General features: G+C 36.7%; 1 protein-coding gene across 1 annotated transcript in view; it reads right to left on the bottom strand.

The window, feature by feature from the left end:
- LOC140172507 (uncharacterized) overlaps nt 1-13,065 on the bottom strand; it is a 270,463-nt gene extending 257,398 nt beyond the window's left edge. The window contains exons 1-3 of the mRNA XM_072195651.1: nt 12,936-13,065; nt 6,180-6,241; nt 1,012-1,035 (exon numbers count right to left, since the gene is read on the bottom strand). Coding sequence (XP_072051752.1) covers nt 1,012-1,035; nt 6,180-6,241; nt 12,936-13,065 — 216 coding nt within the window. The remainder of the gene's footprint in view (nt 1-1,011; nt 1,036-6,179; nt 6,242-12,935) is intronic.
- Nucleotides 13,066-21,409: the final 8,344 nt, after the last annotated feature.

Genomic DNA, 21,409 nt, shown 5'->3' with positions numbered 1-21,409 from the left:
AGCCTCGTTCACAAACAGCGACGCCCCTCTAATAGAAAGCATACATTTGCAAACCGCAAGCGAAGCGAGCAGCCAGTATAGCGACGAGAATTGGAGTTGGAGTGTCATAATGGCATTGGTAATAGATTGGGCACGAGGCTATTGCTAGGTTACATGGGCAATGGGCTTGACTGCAAAAGTCACACAAAAAAGAAAACCATAAAATAAACAAAAGTTCAGAGAAAAAGAAAACATGCAAGCAAGATTTTAACAGAATATAACATAATAAAAATGGAACCAACAGTAGATAATCATAACAGAATCACAATTGAAAATGCAAGCACCTGGAAACATCCATGGAATAAAATACAAGGCTTAAATCACAAAAAAAAACAATTACTCACAGTACCACAAACTTTACAAAACCAACTGAAATATCAAAATAAAATACAAATCAGAGCATCTTGTGTAGGTAAACAGTAAGCACAAAAATGTAAGCAAGGAAGGCTGCAAAGGAAAACAAAAAGAAATCAACTAACAATTCAAAATGCACCAGCGCCGGTACCTAAGAACCGTCGATATATCGATAATAATCAATAAATCAACTATCAATATCACCAATATCACTTTCTGAAGAAAATCAATATATGCCGATAATGAAAAACCAGTATCGAAAAATCAGGGAAAAGAGACTGAAATTGAGCTCCATAAGTCACTAGAAAGTGCCTGGTGCATTTGTAAGTCCAAATGGCATAGCGCTCCATAAGTCCCTGGAAGGTGGACGGCGCATTTGTGAGTCCAAATGGCATGATGCATCCTGTTACATCATACTAAATTTAGAAGATATGAGTAAAATTGGGAAGAAATTATAGATATATTGATTTTTACAGATATTGAGTGACCAACAATTATATTGATTTTTTTTAATCCTGACATTGACGGTCCTTAGCAGTACATGTACCTGCGACTGCGAGATAGCAATACTGGAGAACACCAAACATTGGGTATGAATTAGATGATGCAGAAACTTACCTTTGCGATGAATGTTAATTTGCCCTTTGAATTAAACAATAAACAACATAGATATTTAGCATAATGGGTATCATTTGCTCATATTTTAGGCCAAATACGCAAGTACAAGAATGCATGACAGTGACCAGTTTTAATTTTTGCAGCATGATAACTGTTTATTTGTAAGATTTTCTTTGTTATGCTTCATGTGTCGTATCTTGTCTGGTTTCAAGTTCTTATCATGTTTTCTGTTGGTTTGGCTTAGTTTTGTTGTTTTTGTGTTTCATTCTGTCCCTCTCACTATCTTTCACTGCCTCCCCCCCCAATCTCCAACTGTCTGACTCTCTCTTTCTCTCTCTCTCTATCTCCCCAAACATGAATATAATTTAAGTACACCCTGACCAGAATATTGATTATAGTACACCTGTTTTTAGAATTGATAGATCTTCGGAATATAAACACACACAACTTCATTGACAAATCACAGCACCTCTTTACCTATTTACCATGGCCCAACGATTTTTGCTCCATGCAATTTGCCTTTCTCTGTTCAAATAGGATTTGGTCTGCACAGATGTATTTTTTCCACACAATCCACTAATTTGATGCCAAATTTCAGCAAAATACAGGGTTTTTTTTGCTCATCAAAAATGATCTGACAACCTGAACCTTGATGTAAACCTTGCACAAGCAATGTTCTTCAAAACTCCACACAAATCCCTGCAAAATTGGCTTATTTTCTCTGCAAAATTCACTTTTTTTGCACAATTTGCAATCATTGGACCCTGTCTATAAAGTTCTACCAACTTCATAAGAAAATTAAAAGTTTTTCAGTTGTAGTTGAGTAGGTACCCTTGAACTTTTAAAAGCATTTATTTGTACCAATCTAGAGTTTTATTTAATGAATTGACAATACCCATCTGTGATTCTTCCAATGATTTTCATATCATACAGGGAATATGAATCATTTCAATAAACAATTTGTCTGTTCACAAACTTAGATCTATAAAGATATCATTATAGTCAGGAAAGGTAAAATATGACTAACAATGCATAAGGGACATGCTAAATGAGAAATTTTGTTTGTAAAAGAACAGTTTCAACCTCCCCCCCTCCCCCTATACTACAATTATTCACATTTCTAATCATTTAATGCTCAAAAAAATAACTGTGTAATAGATATATTTCTTGAAAATTGGAATTGAAATCAACATAAACATTTTGCGGGGGTTGCGCTAAAGTTAACTTTTTGTGGGAGTGTGCATCATGGAGCACTGAACTTTGGGAACTGCGAACTGAATTTCTGGCAAAATATGGACTTCTGAGCTGAAATTTCAAATATTATTATTTTGGCCTAGTGAACTAAAAAAATGGGTCAAATTATAGGCCATTGAGTGCTATGAAATTCTAAAGAGATACAATTTTCAGAGTTTTACTCAGATGACGTGACAAGTAAAGCTAAAGCACTGGAGGATGATACTCAAATTTGGGTTCTCAGAACTGCCGGAGAACCTGAAAAAGGTACCAGATTGCTGCACATACCTGTACCACCTTTACATGTGAGTCCCCCGACCGAATATTTCATCATCCAACCAGAAATGTTGCAGTTTTTGCCGTTCTCAACACAAAGCGTGTTAATTTAACTGGAGCAATTTCACTTGGAGTTGCCCATCCCTAGATGGCATTGAAATTTGTTTGTCTTTTTTCATAACCATTTTTTTTAAAATAAGTTTGAAGTCAGTCACCCGTTGCATTCAAACATGATGAAAGGAATAAGCTTTTTGGTAGGTCAGGCAATTTTGGCATGCCATTAGAAAATTTACATCCACCCTGGGCACATAATCATTGCAAAGCCCCCCCCCCTCTTCAAGGGAGAGACCTGATACACTATTTCAAATTTTGAGGTAAACTAAACAACAAATACTGTTGGTATAATTTGTTTGATTTTCAAAAGTGAGCTTGTGCATTCGTCTAATTCAGATGTCTTTTCATTATGCCCAGGGTAGGTAAAACAAGCAGATCTTCATCAGAAAACCCATTAATCCTGTTGATATCATAAGCACAGTGTACCTTAATGCCCATAAGATTAACCCACTATTCCATGACACTCAAAATATTCTGACTCAAACATTGACAAGTTTGAAAACAACGGATTGAGATGTTAACGTTAATACGACACAGGAAAGCCACTTATTCAAAGACGGATCAAGCCATATTTTCTCAAAAGGCCATTTTAAGTGACGTTTTAACATTCTTTTATTAACTTTACATAACCTGAAAAACCCAAAGCGCATAAAAACGTCTTATTTTCATACTTGACATAGTCGGATTGTCGGATTCATCATATTCTACAAGGAAACGGTTGGATTCTATCAGAAATTAGTCAGGAAACCGATATAACTGGCAGCAAATCAGCAGAGTTAAAAAGTTTCCAGTCGTCATAACATATCCCTCAAGTCACACTTTGAAATTGCGCAGGCTTGAGGAACACGACCTAATCGCTTTCGAACACACGGTGTGTCCCAGTTGAGTTGTTCTAAGAAGGAAAGAAACCAAGCAATCATGACGCAACTTAATAACGTTGACTTTTTTTTTAGTTGAGGGTTTTATTGTGCAGTGCTAGTATGGGAAATCAATAATTTAGTTGAAGGAAACTGGAAGGGCTTTGCAGCTTAACACATAGGCGCGCTGAAAGATTGGGAACAATGCACTTCACTGAGAGTCTATAATTTGATGGTGTCAATTCGAGAAGAAAATATCAAATCTCTTTCTCTTTCTTCCTCTTTCTTTCTTTCTTTCTTTCTTTCTTTCTTTTCTCATTCTTTCTCTCCTCTTTGCTTTCTTTCTCTCCTGCTCTCTCTTCATCTGTCTCTCACTGGTCCATAGCCAGGAATTATTTTGGTGAGAGGCGGATTTGTGAACAAAGTTGATTTTTGAGGAGCAGATTTTTGAAAAAGTTGACTTTTTTTGTGGGCACTGCAAAAAATTGGGTGGATTTTGGGAGGATTTTTGTGCATGGGTTTGGGGGAAATTTTGAGGGTGATCTTAGGCCAATTTTGGGTGGACTTTCAGGGATTCTGGGTATTTAGGACAGATTTGAGGTTTTTTGGAGATTTTTTTAACCTTGGTGGATCGTATATACACCCTACTCACCCCTGCCCTGGGTAAGGGCCTGATCTCTCATTCATTCTATCACTAATTTACCCACCCCACCCTTTTGCGCTCTCTCTCTATCTCTTGTTGCTCGCCTCAAGTTGAGAAGTAAAATATCAAATATTTTACTTTCTCTCTACTTCTCAGTCTCTCTTCTGACTCTCCACCTCACACATCACTCTCTGTCCTCTCACCGTCTCTCTTGCTCTTGTTGCCCACTTTTTCAATGTCTCACCCATGTTTTCTCCCCTCTCGCTCTCCCTTTCTCCTCCCAACTCTGTTTCTGTTTGTCCCAGACTCTCTCACTTTTTCTCTTCCACTCTTTCTCTCACTTCCTTCCTCTTATGTTTGTTTCTTTTGTTGTTTTCATGCATGTTTGTTTATTTGTTTGTTTGTATATTTGTTTGTTTCTAAAAAAGGCACCTGCAATGAAATTGAAATTTAAAAGTTTGAGTTACTTCTAGATATCCCAGGTTGTGCCCTGAAGTGAAATGCTCAAATGCATCTCACTTCTCAGCTTTGGCATAAACTGAGACCCTAGATTAAACCCTGTGTGTACACGAGTCATAGAAACACAATACTCTGAGTCATACTCTTGCTTCCATTCAATTCAAATACAATTTCATCTGAATCTCCCTGGAGTTTACAGGGTGCTTGTGAACTGATGAATCTCTGGGGAAACTTACAGGTTTCTATCTTAGAGCATGTTCACATGGAATAACACCTGGATCATAACTTTTAAGAATACAGAAACTCTAGGAGTTCAAAGGTCTATATTCACTTAGTCTCACGTTCGAGTATAGTCCCACCCCCCATTTTTCGAAAAAATTACAGAAATTGTAAAAAAAAAAAAAAAATTCAGGTTTTTTTTTTTTTGGTTTTGGAATGTCCCTGGACCTAGACCTAGATGCTAGGATCATTCATTGTTGACCTAAAAAAAAAAAAAATCAAGATGTTTTGTGTTTTTAATATGAAAATTAATAATTTGTATTCATTTCATACTCTATTAATGATTTCAAAATGCATTCAAATTCAATTTTTTTTTTTTTTTAGGTCAACCATGAATGATCCTAGCATCTAGGTCTACATAGGTCCAGGGACACTCCAAAACCAAAAAATAAACTTTTTTTTTTTTTTTTTTTTTGAAATTCGAGTATAATCCCACCCCCCAATTGTGAAAAATTTTCACCTAAAAAACGGGTGGGACTATACTCGGACCAATGCGGTAATCATTCAATTTTCTTGCAAAGACATTTGACCCAAAGAGTACTGACTCTGCCATGTTTATGTGTTGCTTATAGGGAGCAACATAGTGCATCATGTGCCCAGTAAACTTTGATCAAAAGTATGAAGTGCCAATGACACTTACTAAATGTTGGTGCTGAAACCGTTGTAATGCTTAACCATCATTTGATTTCAGGCTTTGTCAATAAATACCTGAAGTACACTATTTTGCTCTCTATGTATGACAGACCAATATGGCGGATTTATTGTTATGTGATATGCGACATCAGCATTACAAATTCCTAAAGCATTGTGAGACGGTTTTGGCAGTTTTAGCACACCTTTTCTCTGACCTATCAGGGGAATTGCTATAATTATTGTTCATTTATTAACTATTGTAATCATGTTATCATTAAAATATTTTAAATAATTAATTTTGGAGATGACCATATTTTATTTTAGTAAATTGTAAACAATATTTTGTACGCATAAAAAACAATTTCCCAAAGTTAAATGTGTCCCAAAACTACAAAAACTGTCCCACAATGCATTGCAAATTTTAATGCAGATTTGGCTTATTCAGAGTCGGTCAGATCTCTTTGACTACTTGAGAGGTCCTGCTGCAGCCTGGCATTGATTTGCAAACCTTTGGCAACACCACACAGACTGACTCTTAACCTCAAGTTTACTCCAGGTGTGTGAACACACTTTATATTACGCACTTATTCAATATGAAAGCTACTACTTACACGCATCTTAACAGACTTATGCTAATTATGTCGATAAAACGTCACAAGCCTATGAATACTCACATTTTCAACTTTAACCACCGCCACAGCGTTGATGAAATCTTTGAAATGCTGTCGATTTTCAGCTGAAAAAAAAGCAAATCAGACAGGACATTTCATTAAATTTTGTTAAAATACATTTCAATATATAATACTTTCATTGGTAGAAAAAAAACCTGGTAATTTCTTGATCCTACTAGCACCAGTGTACCTGATCACTCAGCTTCAAAGTTTTCAACCTGCCAGAAATTGTTACAAACTTTAATTGGTGTCAATTTCCTCTAGGACACTTAGCAGGGTGAAAGAGTGTGCAGAAATTAAATCTAATAGTGTTGTTAAACCTATTTAAAAATTTAGTTCAATAGGACAGGTTTGCTAAAACAATTCAAGCCGGAATCGCGGGTCAAATAATCGAAAAGTCGCCCAATTTTTCTCTTACCCATTGGTTTCTATGGGACAGGAAAGTACTAAAAGTCGCAAGATCATATGTTGAAAAGTCACCCAATTTTTCTCTTAACATTAGGTTTCTATTGGACAGGAAATTGTCAAAGTTGCAGGAAAAATATTCAAATGTCACCCAATTGGGCTACAAATGCTAGGTTTGGGAACATTTGTGAAAAAGTGCAGAAATAAACAGTAATAGTGTTGTTAAACCTATTTAAAATTTAGTTCAAAAGGACAGATTTTTGCAGGATAGAAACACGGTTTACAAGACATGTATGCATTTCATCAATATGCTGACATTCTAAACAGATTGGAACAAATTATGTTTGAATCCTGGCTTTAAAAAAAATGATATTTTGATAATTTTGTTAATGTATTGTTCTAAAGCAGCATACTACTAACACGTTGTGCCATATGATGTCTTCCTTTATCTTCCAAATTTGATGAGAAATTATGTTTTTACAGTTCCTCAGGCCTAAAGAGATATTTGGTTGCTGTAACCTGATTAATCCTATATTTGACCTAATTAGCACTCGAGCACTCCAATCAGCAGCTTGGGGGTATTGAAATGATGATAATTTTGAATTTATTTTACAGCAAAAAAAAAGTTTCTCTGAAGTCAAAATCCTCAATATCCTAAACCGTAAGGTTCAGAAGGTGATTTAATTTAGCCATTTGACAGAATTTCGTTGTACGGGTGCATTGAAAAGGGGGCACTTACAAGAGTTATTTTATAGACTTTATCACTTTAAAAATTCCATGGGGTGCTTATTAGGAGAAGGCACTATTTAGATCAAATACCTACCAAGGCACTCTTAGAGAGTCCTGCCTGAAATGATAGATCCACTATATAACACTGTCAATCATGTAACAAACCAAATGCCTGGCCCAGAAACAAACCGTGGTCCCTTTTGTCCCTTGTGGAGCATCTTTCAGGATGCTAGCCACAATGATATTTTAGATTTTTAGGTCTTTTTTGAATAATTTTCATCAAATTCCCTCTTTCCACCTGAAAGTCACCTTGGTCTTGCCCCCCTTCCACGGTTGTTCGATGGGATCATTTATTAATTTTTCAAACAAAACATCTTGTACAACCAAATTTTAGGCTTAAACAGCTAAAAGTGATATCATGCTGATGTATACAGATGCTTTTGAGTCATTCTCAACTTTAATTTCCCCTCTTTTACAAAATTATTCACTTTTATAGTACTTTTTAAAGCTTTTATGGATATAAAATGTATCTATTAATGACAAAATTGGTGGCGCTATTTAGTTACTGGAAATTACTCTTTCAAGCTTTTAATACAAATAATTCCTTTTATTGTTTGATAAAATATGTTTATAAAATTTCCTTCTTGCTTGTTTCACCTATTCCAGCTGTTTTAATGGCAGTATTAATCACCTAACCCTTGCAAATAAAGAAATATGATTTAGGATAAATAGCGCCATCTATAGTTTGCATTTAGTTAATAATGAAGCCAATTCTATATATATCAAACAACCGTGCTTCCATATACCACTAGAAACAAACTGATTGTATTATACACCATATCAGCAAGTGCCAACTCTGTTTCAACTTTTCTTGACCCAGAAAACAAGACTTTCCTAAGTTCATTCAGTATTAGAGGCTTAAACTAATCAAATTTATCAGAACCTACACATTAGTCATGTTATGCTACGTTTTAAGAACTCTTTGATATGTATACATAATACATTTTTCATTATCAACCCATTATAGTGATGTTCAATGCAACTTTTGTCTACATTATTTTGGGGGTTTAGGCCAAGAAAGGTGCCTTCTTGGCACCCAGCAGATTCTAAATCTACAAAATCTACATACCCTCCTCTAATACTTGAAGCAATAAAATGCTATTAGCATGATTGCAACTTCACGGTTACACACAGTCTTCAATTCAATGATCCCCATCTGAGAGTACTAAATTAAGAGAGACGCTACTTCGACCGCAAAAGTGAGGACAGTGTGAGCTCAGGACCTTGTGTAAGAGCTTTTAATTAATGAGCTGATCGCTGACAAAAAGGTTTTTTTCTTCCTCTGGATTGAGTCTAGTGATCCTAGAGTGGTGGCACTGGCTCTCATTCAAGACAGTAAGGCATATTCCATCACACTGCAAACTTGAGCCTTGTAAACGGTTGCTCTGCCTCTGCCATTAAGTTTATTTGCAACTCTCCTCAGAGCGCCCAGCTTCTGTTCTGGATGAGATGTTAGAAATGTGCTTTGTCCAGGTCAGGTTGTCAACTGCAACTCCCAGGATCTCCAGCTCCTTCTTGTCAGCCAGTATGGTGGTGCCAAACAGAAGATCTAGTTTGGTTGGATTCCTCTTCCTTGATATTGTCATTGCCTTGCATTTCGATGGCTCGAAGGTCACCTTCTATAGTCTGCCCAGATTCTCATTTTCTCCAGGTCTCTGTTCAGGCTGGCAGTAACGGCTTCAGGGTTGAATCTCACAGAACAAGGTGGAGTCATCAGCGTAGAGGTAGAGTTGGTTTTCACACTCATCACCCAGATCATCAATAAAGACAGAGAACAAAAGTGGGCCCAATATTGACCCCTGGGGAACTGATGCATTGATGGAGGAAGTACTTGATGACTGGCCAGATAAGACAACTTTGATGGAACGATCTGTCAAGTAGCTCCTAATCCAGGTGAGCAGCTTGCCGGATACTCCTTTTGCCATGAGTTTTGAGCAGAGGCCATTGTATAAAAAGCAGACAATGCCGTAATAAAAAATTTTATTTTCATCTTTTCAGAAGTTCTAAGTAATTTTATCTTTCATAGATTATTTAATTACCTTTGAAAAAAAATGTGCAGGGGATCGCGACTGATGAATAAAAAGCGAATATATATGATATATACCATAAATAAAAACAATATTATGCAACAGGAAGTAAGTGTAATTTGAGAAGTTCTTTGAACATGTTTAGGGTGGGGGCCTCACGGATATGTATGCTGTGGGCCAGCAACATGGAAAGACTGATCCCTGAGGCAGCGGTTTGTATATATTATGGAATATGGAATCAAGTGGTATCAAGAGAAGAACGAAGCAGATGATGTCTGGTGTTAACTGATGAATAAATATGAATATTATCCTGCAAATACATTGGAGCTAACCCATACACACACTGAAATATGATGGTAAAAAGTTGTAACTTTATGCATTCTTTAACAGGAAGCCAATGAAGCTCAGTAACATGAAGAGAACTCCTGCTCCAGGAGTCCACCAACAGGTTATATTATATGCTCCAGATTATTCAGTCCAGGTCCAGGGCTAACATTTCAGTACATAGTAATAAATTGTTGAATAAAGCAAATACCGTAGATTTATTTCAAACCAAACCAAATTGTTGACTGCCACTGACAGTTTAACTCTAACACAGCAGTGACAGCACATTAAGACAGACACAAAATGATATCATACACCGTATTCTCTTTAACTAAGCAGGTCCGGGTGACTGTCCGGATCGTACGTCAAGGCGATTGGCTGCCTGGTTTGTTCAGGTGGGGAGTTTAATAAGTTTTAAAATCTTCAATGGGAGACGAGCAGATCGAAGGGAAGTTACCAGATTACTCCAACCCACCCATGTACAGAGGGCAGAAGCTCTCATAATTCAAAAGCCATGGCCAAACCCATTCCCACGACCAATGTTTACAAATATTCTTCATTCCCTGCACCATTTAGAGCTGGAACAGTTTGCCTTTGATTGAGAAATCTATCTACTATCCACTACAATATGATCAATTGGTCAGTCACTAGAAATATCCACGTAAGTAATTAGATCACTCTAGCCTCCTGTAGCAGTAATTCTGTCGGTCGGTATGACGTCACTTGCAATAGATCACTTTATAGTGCTTCTTACCATTGGTAGCTTTTGCCGAGAATTGACTGTTCCGTCTCGCCCCAAAGGGGACACTTAAAACCGTTGCACTCAATGGGGCAAATCACAAAACATGCCATTAAATAAATATCTCTTGATGAAGTTCTGATTTCTTATCAGGAAATCAACAATTACATGTACCAACATGACCAAAGACAAAAAAAACAAGGCAAATTGGCATTGGTCCTCGTTTACGGAGTTTAGGGTTAGGGTTTAGGGTTGAGTAGGGCAGTCTAGAGTTGCACCCTATTCGGTAATCGCTCCGAAAATTGACTTGAACTCAAAGACCCTGTACAAACCAATAGGGATTTCATGAGGGTGGTCCCTTTAGTACAGGAATCTATACAACAAATTTGTTTTTTGGGTGGATCACCGTACTGTATAGGCATTTTACATATAAAATACACGCAACTATTGCACCTCGCAATTGAATAGCAGACCAGTAGTGCACAGTGCAGCTTGTTACCAGTTGTTCTCGTCTATGTAATCGGCAATTGGAGCCTACAAAACGTGGCACATATATCGTGATATCGGGAATTGACACAAATTTTACGGTAAAATCAGTCATACCTGGAAAGCATAAATCTAGGTATGACTTGTTGGATGAGAAGATGATAGAGGGCGGGTATGAACTGAAGGCCTATAGATAATAACATCACTGCTCTTCTCCATCTGACTCATTAGCTCAGTTGGTAGAGCATCGGTCCGGTGATCCGAAGGTCCCAGGTTCAAATCCTGGATGGTCAGTGAAATTTTTTCAATGGCTGTCATTTATGTATGTGGAGACTTGTGTTTAAAAACCTTTCTCAGATGACTTGTTTACTAGTGTCCCCTTTGACAGATGTGAGAAGTGGGTAAGTCCATTGGATGGAACAACCCGGACCGACAGAATGGATGCATGCGACGCATCGTTGCGATCATGGACAAAAAAGATGATACCGGTACCGCGTTCATGCCGTTCAAGCAGTCTAAGTCGCAGCATCACCAGTTAATGAGGGCTGCTTGTTCCATGAAATGTGACATGCAAAACCAGGGCCGTATCAAGCGGGGAGGCCGGGGATGCCATGGCCACACCACTTTTTGAGAAATTTGTTATGTTTTTCCTTATATCTTTATTTCAATTTGGGCATATATTTGTAATTTGGCCGCCCCCAGTGCTGTACGGTGCACAAAAACTGATCGAGGAGCCAATGGCTCCCAACTTTATAAATTTAGGCGGCAGGCGCCCAAATTTTGCTCCCAGGTAAAAAATCTGAGGTGCCAACTGAACAGCCACATGCGTTGAATGTTCATAGCTGCCGTACTCTGATCTATATATTCCCATTGAATGCTACATACTTCATACGCAGCATGTATAGTGTAGGCCTATATGTTTTCCAGGAAGTCCCCATTGAGACATCATTTTAAATGCATATTCATAGCATACATTCGTACTCTTGAATGCTACATTACATACATGTTTTGTTTTTGGCGATTAAAAGCTTCTGCAGTTGGTCGCCATTGGCGCCAGGGATTGAATATTTAGTCGCCATCAGCAAAAATCTAGTCGCCAATGCGCCTAAAATGGTCGCACCGTACAGCACTGGCCGCCCCATATTAGTGATGGCCGCCCCCACATTTTTCAACCTTGCTACGGCCCTGTGCAAAACCAAACTGCTACGCACTTACTGCATATTTTTACGGTCTGTCACGTAATCGCAAAGGCACACAACGCTCTATCACGTAATCACGGAGGCACGCAACGCTTTACTCAAGAACTCTAGCTTCGAATTTGCACACGATAGTTACGCATTCGATGCTAGAGTGCGTTGCTATCGTTTTTCGGTCGGACAGCGGTGCAATTTTTTGCACCAGCGGTTATTTATTCTGTTAATTATGCATGCTGAAATTTGGATGAAAGTTATTTCGATGATTCAAGTGTATCTTCTGAAATAGATTTACCCATTTTGGACAGTCTAAAATTTTGCTCAAGTGTAATTTTAGCAACAGCAACATTTTTGATGCGGTCGTTTATCGTGATCAGCCGTGTTTACTTCTAAACTTCCATTGCTTTACACTGTGTCATGCTTCAGCAAATCCGACTAGAATTTGAATGCAATGTTCTCTAGCTTATAATGTGAAGCTATCGTATGATAATCGGTGAGCAAATTTTTGGCTAGCTAGACTTTCGTACTTCTCGAGCGCGCAAGCAACGTTGGCTGGCGTGATTGTTGGACACGGCGCAATCGAACAATCGGCCCTCATGAATATGCGAGAATTCATAGCATACAATACACGGGGACTTTGACTGTTGATACTCATCTTCTCTGTGGTATGGTCTGCAGTAGGACTAAGTAAGTAGGACTAAGGTTGCCGAATTCTGCACACATGAACGTCAAATGAAAATGATTAGGCCCACATAAAACATAGTCATTACGTCTTTCTTTATGGTTAAAATCATACCTTTCTTAGCTGGATCATTCAAGTACTTCTTATAGTGTCCAACAAGCTCAACATTTTTTACTCTTCCCCCACGAGAAATGATAAATTCTCGTATTCCTTCAGCGGAAAAATCTCCTTCCGCGTCCGCCATTTTGTCAAGCTAAAAATAGTAAGGGCAACCCTAAAGAGCATGCGCATTTCAATTTGGCCGATTGTTATTGTTTACATGGGGTTGCCCTTTTCGTGTCGTGTCATTGAACGGCTGTCACATTCACTACTTCATCAGTGACTTGACTGTGAGATAGGAAATGTTTCACACATTACTGAGACTGTAATTTTTTCAAAATTGCATGTGAGATGATGTGACCTATATAAGGATAGGGGACTATTATAAACTGCAATTTTATTTTAATAATAAAATCAGCTGCATCAGTCCATCATCCTCTTTTGACCTTTTTCTTTCCTTTTCAATAATTCTACCTAACTTTCTTGTTTCTTTGTGCGTATTTGTTGTTGAATTTTTGTTTATAACTTTATTGTTCGATTATTTTTTTTTTTTTATTTATTTATTTATTTATTTATTTATTTATTTATTTATTTATTTATTTATTTATTTATTTATTTATTTATTTATTTATTTATTTATTTATTTATTTATTTATTTATTTATTTATTTATTTATTTATTTATTTATCTATTTATCTATTCATTTTTTTTATATGGGGTAATCTTTCTCTTTCTGATCTGACGTTTTCGAAATTGCTAGCCTTGAACTTACGTGCAAGGATACGAAGCTGAACAACAAGTTCACTATTATTTATCAGTGGCCAGTGGCGTAGCCAGCACTTTTTCAGAGGGTGTGCATGGGGGCAAGGGGGCAAGGCAACTTTCAAGGGGGTAAACTTTTACGATAATGATAAAATGGGCTAAAAAGTACAAAAAAATAATACAAATCATAAATATCAGGGCGGCCAGTATCCCACAGGGGGGGCAAGACTTCCCCCCCCCCCGGCTACGCAACTATATCATTAACAATATTGTCTATGCAATTTGCGAACATTTTAGTGGGCCGTACATCGAATAAAATGGTTTCTAATATAATTATAAATAAAGACAATGACAATTATTGATGAGTTTGCGTGTGCTCATGCATTTAGTATTTACCTTTATTCATATTATTATAATTTACTATGAGGTCTTCTCATAGTATAATGATTTCAGATATGATTTAAAGACAGATATAAGGCCAAATTACAGGTTTTAAGTCTATAAACTTGACCAATTAACAGCTTTATATCCTATTGTAAAAATGGAGACTATCATGAGGGCGGAAACAAACACAGAACTTCACTTTGTTGTGGTCAAATGGACACGTGTTATAAGATTACACTCAAATTAAGGGGTGATGGTAAATAAGAAGTTATACTGAGGCGAGTTTCAAATTTGTATTTTATGGTCCTTTTGTTATATTTCCTTTAATAATTATTTACTTATAGGTTCACTCAGGTTCGTTGTGTGTCGACGACTTCGATGTTAAATTATATCTGTGTAGATTTTAAAACTCTTTCCCAAAATATATGGAAAGAAAATTCAAAATCCACTATTCCGATCCACTGAATATCCACTCTGAGTGACAATGTTCACTAATTAATTTTCTTTATGCAGTAAGTTAAATTATACATCAGTAAGCTAAATGACAAGTGTTGTTAGACCAATCTTGTAATATCACCGGTTTCTAGAAAGTAGGCCTATGTGGCATCAGACTATTATAGGCCTACCGCACAGTGTCATCGCCCCGATATCTTCATGGCAGAAAATCCCATGGTAGGTTGAATCCACAGTCACGCATGGCCATTGTGTTCCGACCTGTTCAATAGTTTTTAAACGCATACTGGCTGAAGGACATCCGTCATTAGCCTGTGACTGACCTCTGTACGGTCAGCGAGCATACATACGCCATGGTCACTGCTATTAGATTGCCTCTACGATAGTCTCCTACACAGCCAGTTTGTGTCAGTCGGTCTGACACTCGTCGATCCTGCCGTTCGCGATAGCCACATACAGTCTGGCCCGAGACTACCTCCACGAGGGTCTACGCTGCGCTATTTAAAATCTGAATTTTGGTCACTTTTTCAGCTCAAGACGCACGCTAGTTTCTCAAGACGCTAGCTAACGACGATAATATCCGTTGAACATATATGTTCAACTGCAAGGAACCAGATCTGGTTTCTTTATACGAAATCATTTACGGGAGATATTCATCATTTTCTACCCCGGTATCCAAAGATTTATCGTCTGAATATCAATCGTGCATAGCACATTTACGTGTATCGATCCCGTGTATTCATTTAAGTGTCTCTGGTTGTATAATGTAATTATTAACCGGGCGATGTCGGTGTGTACCGTGGCGTAGCCAAGAGACCAGCACCCCCTCCGAACGTGTATAGACCTGTTTCTACTTTTTATTAGAGCCCATTTTGGTCATATTTGTCATATTTTGCCCCACCCCACGTGATCAGGTATATTATGGGTTCAATGGTTATTACTCAAACTCGCTGAAGTATTACTCTCTAAAATCTTAGATCTTCCAAATTATTATTGATAAATGATATAAATTTGTTTCAAATCGGCGACATTCAAGAGGTCTGGGATCGGTAACATTATTTCATTGTTGATCAACCCGCAGATTGTCTTTATCCACAACATCAGAAAATAATATCCCACAATGCCTCTGAAAATAAGGTCATTTAAGCTTTAGAGTTAGAGTAAAATATAGCAGGATCTGGAATTTGCTATTAATGAACAATTTTGGTGTGGAGACAAACATCCCGGCAAACACAAAAGCGTTTTAAAAATGTTTTATACAGGTTATATTTTGGGTTTGGGGTTTTGGTAAAAACGTTTTAATATCATTAAATGTCGGGTTATATAAAGGTCAAGAAAACGTTTTAAAAAGTATTGTATGAAAAGACACTACAAAAATATTTATAAAATGTTTTTAAAATGTTATTGTGAAATATTTTTGCAAACATTTTTTGCCAAATATTTTGTTGAAAAGTGCAACCTTTTCCGGAAACATGTTTCTGGTTTTTGGGTTTTTGTTTTTGTTTTTGTGTTTTTGTTTTTTGTTTTTTTGTTTTTTTTTGTTTGTTTGGTTTTTTTCTTTTGTTTTGTTTTTTGAAAAAAAAATTAGGATTTGCATTTGCATAGTATTCAGACTTTTTTCAGTATGACCATGATGACATGTTGGTATTTGCTCTTTTCCCTGTGTTTACTGTTTAGAAATGAAAATATTACAAAGTATTCTGGGAAGGTAGTTTCAAAACCAATGAATCTATAAAAGTGCATATTAATAAAAAGAACAGTGCTCTTCTTAACTAAGCCATTGACACCGCACTTGACTTTAAATACTAAATACAAAAATTAGTCGCGCTAGCTTCAATTAAACTAATTTGACACGCCAGACTTGTAAAACCGCGTCCAAAACAGTTGTTTTCTCCCCAAAAATTGTGTAAAAACAAACTTTACGTTTCCCATGGTTGTTAAGGTCATCAAAATTGGCTTCGTCATTAATTTTGAACAAAAAACAAAATTCATTGAAATCATTTGAAGGCGGGTGTATCTAACATCGTAATTGCATATTAATTTTAATCATTTAATAAGGGGTCAGAGACTAGAGTTAGCGGAACAGATATTTTTCTTTATTGTACAATAACGTAATTATTGACACACCAAGTTGCATCAGTTAATTTGACGTACCACTCAAGAATTTGACAAATTTACTTAACTCTTTTTTACAAGCTTATGAGTTTAAACTTTCATGTAGGCTACATCTTATGGCACAATAGAAATCAGTGTAATATTTGGTTTCAGTAACTTTCTTATATCTACAATGATGTGTAGGGTTTGTCAACATAACAGCAGGAACAAGAAAGGTAAATACGCACAGGTGTCTTTGAAATATCGATACTTAACATGAGGTTGAAATAATAGACCCAAAATAAACTTAAACTATTTCCGCGATTTGTTGTCAAATTTTGCATCGATTCCAAAAATCACTGGCTCAATAATATGCTTGTTTATACTCATTTTAATGCATTTTACTCGTAGATTTCAAATATGTTATTGAACAATTACAATTTTTAAATTTTAGAATTTTTGTTTTAGAAATTTGATCGTCGACGTGTGGGGCAATGATGTGAATCGAGTTACTCAAATATATATTCATGAAGTTAAATAATACGATTTGATACAAACAAAATCTACATGGAAGTGCTAATGGTTAGTATACTAACGTCATTCATTGTTAAGCAAACAGTGCTAGGTTAAGTCAATTTAATTTAGTGTTAGCAATCTTTATTTTAGGTGTCAGAAGTCGTATTTAATATGTCAAAATACAAAAGAGAATTGTGTCAGTAGGCTCTGTGCATATAAGGAAGATGATTATGACGCACTTTCAATCAAGGGAGTTTTCCACGTTCTTCCCACCCTTTGCGATTTAAAATTTAACATTTAAGTTATAAAGTATCAGAATTAGTGCAATATTATCTAAGCATCGTCGTTATTATCAAATTTTTGTAATTATACCCGTCTTTCATGTCTTTCTCGGTTCGTAAATGCATTATGTTTCATTCTGAATCTCCCTATAGCTGAGACAAAAAATACCTAATAATTTGGGTGCGGGCCCGAATATACCCTTCAGCTCCCATCCAATAACTATATTTTACATATTTTTTGCCCAATTTTCTGACTCCGAGTGTGGACATCCCCAGAACAGGTCCGACAAAATTTCAATAGTCTGTATGCCAAAATAACGAGTTGTGGTTCTGTAATTAATGTCATTCATATTACGTCAAATATTGTATTGCAAAGTATAATGGGTAATTTCTACGAATTATTCGAAAGTTATAACTGCGGAACTATTATGTGGTTTTATTTGATGACTCCGTGAACTTTTTCGATAAATATATGGGTTGGGCATAATTTAAGACAATGGTTCAGATATCACGAATGGTTCACCATACAGTTCAATTAGTCCGCGTGTTGCCCACCTTTGGGTGTAAAAACATTTTTTTTTTAAAGTTTGATATCAGAACATTCCTCATATTCAGAATGCAATTTGATGTATCTGATGTGCTCTCAGGTCCCACAAAAATACTGTGCAAAGGTGGGTGACCGATCCCTTAACAGAAAGTAAAATAATTGTCTTCTATTGTCTTGCTAATTTCCTTTTCCTTTATGTCCATGTCCCTATATATATGCATGTTTGTGTGTTGTCTTGTCACTCTGCCTTTGATAAAGATCCTGCTAGGATCGAAAGCTCAGGCCCCTAAAACTTTGAAAAAATAATTATAAGTTAAATTCGAATATATATACGCGGCTACCGGACATTCTACGAAATTAAGAGCCTGTACTTCTGTAGACAAATAAAAATCGAAATTTTGCTTCCGTTTTCATGGATTTGCGAACATAGCGAAGTTATTGCCCTATAAAGATCTCGCAGGCGCCTTATTATATAGGTTATAAGGCTATAAAAGACTTCAACACCAAGTTCAGTCACTGTTTTGATGCCATAATATGATTGTCGATTGTAGTTTAATAGTTCTTTGTCCATTACGGCATATCCGGACAAAGTGACAACATGATTAACTACAAATCGAATCCTTCAAGTCTATAAAATTGCTATAATTCAATTCATAGATTCATGTTAGTCATTGAGATAATCAGGTTTGTAAAATAGAATTAGGGGATAATCTATGGTTAAGTTTAAGGCTTAGTCGCGACAGGTACGTTTGAGTCTCAACTGACTTGCCGCGACATAAGGGACCACGAAATTATCGATCTGTTTTAGGGTAAGGCCTCTTATGTGGTCTGGTGGAGAAAGGATACACGCTATATAGACATGTAAATCGATTCAAAGAAGACGACATGTGCAAAGCTAGTTTCTTATATTTAGTCAAATTGTCCTCTTAATCTTAGGATTATAGTTTGACAAAAATGGACCTTAACTTAAAACCACCGTCGCCAGGCACTCTTGACGTCTCAATTTATGCAAGTCTTAGAGAACAGGTGAACATTATCTCTTTATGTTCAAGTTTCTGACTACTCGTGCCTTTTATGTCCAAATTTTTAACACACATACTAATGATCTAGTACTAGAAAATGGAAAAATTTCCACGAAATATTTCCAGAGCTAAGACAACTTACAAATGCATGAAGGAAGGGTGACGTGACCTTTCCCTGCATGAGTGTATATAGCTATCTACGGTAGATAGCAGTTTTCGTTCATCTGATCCATACAACCACATTGAAAACCAAAAGGGTTCTTTATATAACCATAAAAAGTTATGTAGCCAAGAAAAGGGTTCTTTGTAGAACCTTAAGCTTGAAGAACCTTTAAGGAACCATTAAGAAAGAACCCTCAAAGGGTTCTAAGTAGAACAGAAAAAAAAGGTTCTAAGAAAATGGTTTTTAGTACCAAGAAGGATTAACACTACTTTTTACTTTTCTTAACTTTGTGATGAGTCCCTGAATGAATGAATTAATTAGAGCGTCCCTGCCTATTTATAGGTAGGTTTCTGACTACTCATCAGAGTTGTAACGAGTCAAGTCATTTCATGGTCGAGTCGAGTCATTTCTGACAATATCTCGAGTCGAGTCGAGTCAAATGACTCGAGTCACTGTACAATCTCTATGGGGAAAATTTGAAAATCCGAGTCGAGTCATTCCATTTTTGAAAAGTCGAGTCTTGAGTCGTGACTCGTTACAAGTCTGCTACTCATGCCTTTTACGTATGTCCAAATTTTGAATACACATACTAATGATATGGCCATCAGTGGATGACTTCATTAACCTTCTTCCGAAAAATTGAAGTATTAGAAAATGGAAAAATGTCCACGAAATATTTCAAGAGCTATAAGACAACTTACAAATGCATGAAGGAAGGGTGACGTGACCTTTCCCTACATGCAGTGTATATATAATAGCTATCTACAGTAGATAGCAGTGTTCGTTCATCTGTTCCATGCAACCACATTAAAAACCATCGGGGTTCTTTATATAACCAAAAAAGGTTCTGTAGCCAAGAAAAAGGTTCTTTGTAGAACCTTAAGCTTGAAGAACCTTTAAGGAACCATTAGAAAGAACCCTCAAAGTGTTTTATATAAAAGAACAGAAAAAAGGTTCTTTATCCAAGAAAATGATTTTTAGTACCAAGAAGGGTTAACACTACTTTTTACTTTTCTTAACTTTGTGACGAGTCCCTGAATTAGGCCTATTTAAATGGGTTCTTTACAGAATCTTATCACTGCTTAGGGTTCCGCGTATAGGACAAATAAAAAGGTTCTAAGTTGCACCTTTTTGGCGCCCTCTACGGAGGCGCCAAAATATAGGCATGACTTTGTGATTCTTTGTGAAAAGCTTCTAATTTCACTCTTGCTAGATTGACTTCGCAATTGTTTTGCTAAAATTATGCCCAGCTCAGAAATAAAACCACAATTTGCTTGGATTTTATTTTATTATTGTTTTCTGATATGCACAGGATAAAATGGTGAGCGTATATTCTTTGTTTAAAATACAAAATTAGGATTTATAAAAACACCAAATAAATCCTGACCTTTGTATGGTTCAACCAGTTTACCGTGTGCCTTAGAAACCCGATAGACGGTGACATTTGACCATACACTAGGATCCACAACATGCTCATCTATCATGGGAACAGTTCTTAAGCCCTAATACATGTGTAGGCCTACTTTCATCCTTTGAAAATTTGGGTACACAAACTCATACTCTGCAACTTGAGGTCAAATTTTGCACTATGATTATGTAATTGAGGTTATTGGACTATGCCATTGGGATGAGACTATTGTGGTCCATAGTGATAAGATCAATTAACGAGGACTCTACTGATGGCTTTTGTTTGCTAATTACCATAGAATCTATATAGCGGTTATTGCCAAAGTTGCAATATGGTGGCACAATTGGGCGGAAAACTGTATGCAAACAACACGGCATATTAATTATACATGTTCTACATTGTTGTATTTTAAAACACTGAAGACCAAAATTGACGTTATTGCCATGATTGGATCATGGAGGTAGTAAGCCTACTACAACTCTGGCGGAAATTCGTTGCCACACCAGGGCCACACCAGCACGTTCTTGTGTTAAAAGCACGCAATCGAAGCTAAATATGGGATAGTTCCGTACTATTTTGTATAATAGTTGCAAATGCACATTCAGATAACACTTGCCCTTCTCCACCCCCCACCCCCCATTTTCCAATGTTGGGAGACTGTAATGTAGAAATGATGACGATTTTGTCCAAATCAACATTGCAATAGGGGAGCGGGGAAGGATGTTGGCCAATTAACGCTCAGGTGTGGCAACATTTTTCGCCAAGGTTGTAGCTATACTACCTCCATGATTGGATTAAGTAAATAACTAAATCCTGTTATCTACCCAGCAATGTTTGCTTATCATAATAATTGTAACAA

This window comes from Amphiura filiformis, chromosome 16, assembly GCF_039555335.1.
Source record: "Amphiura filiformis chromosome 16, Afil_fr2py, whole genome shotgun sequence".
NCBI lineage: Eukaryota > Metazoa > Echinodermata > Ophiuroidea > Amphilepidida > Amphiuridae > Amphiura > Amphiura filiformis.
This window is presented reverse-complemented; position numbering and strand designations above follow the sequence as displayed.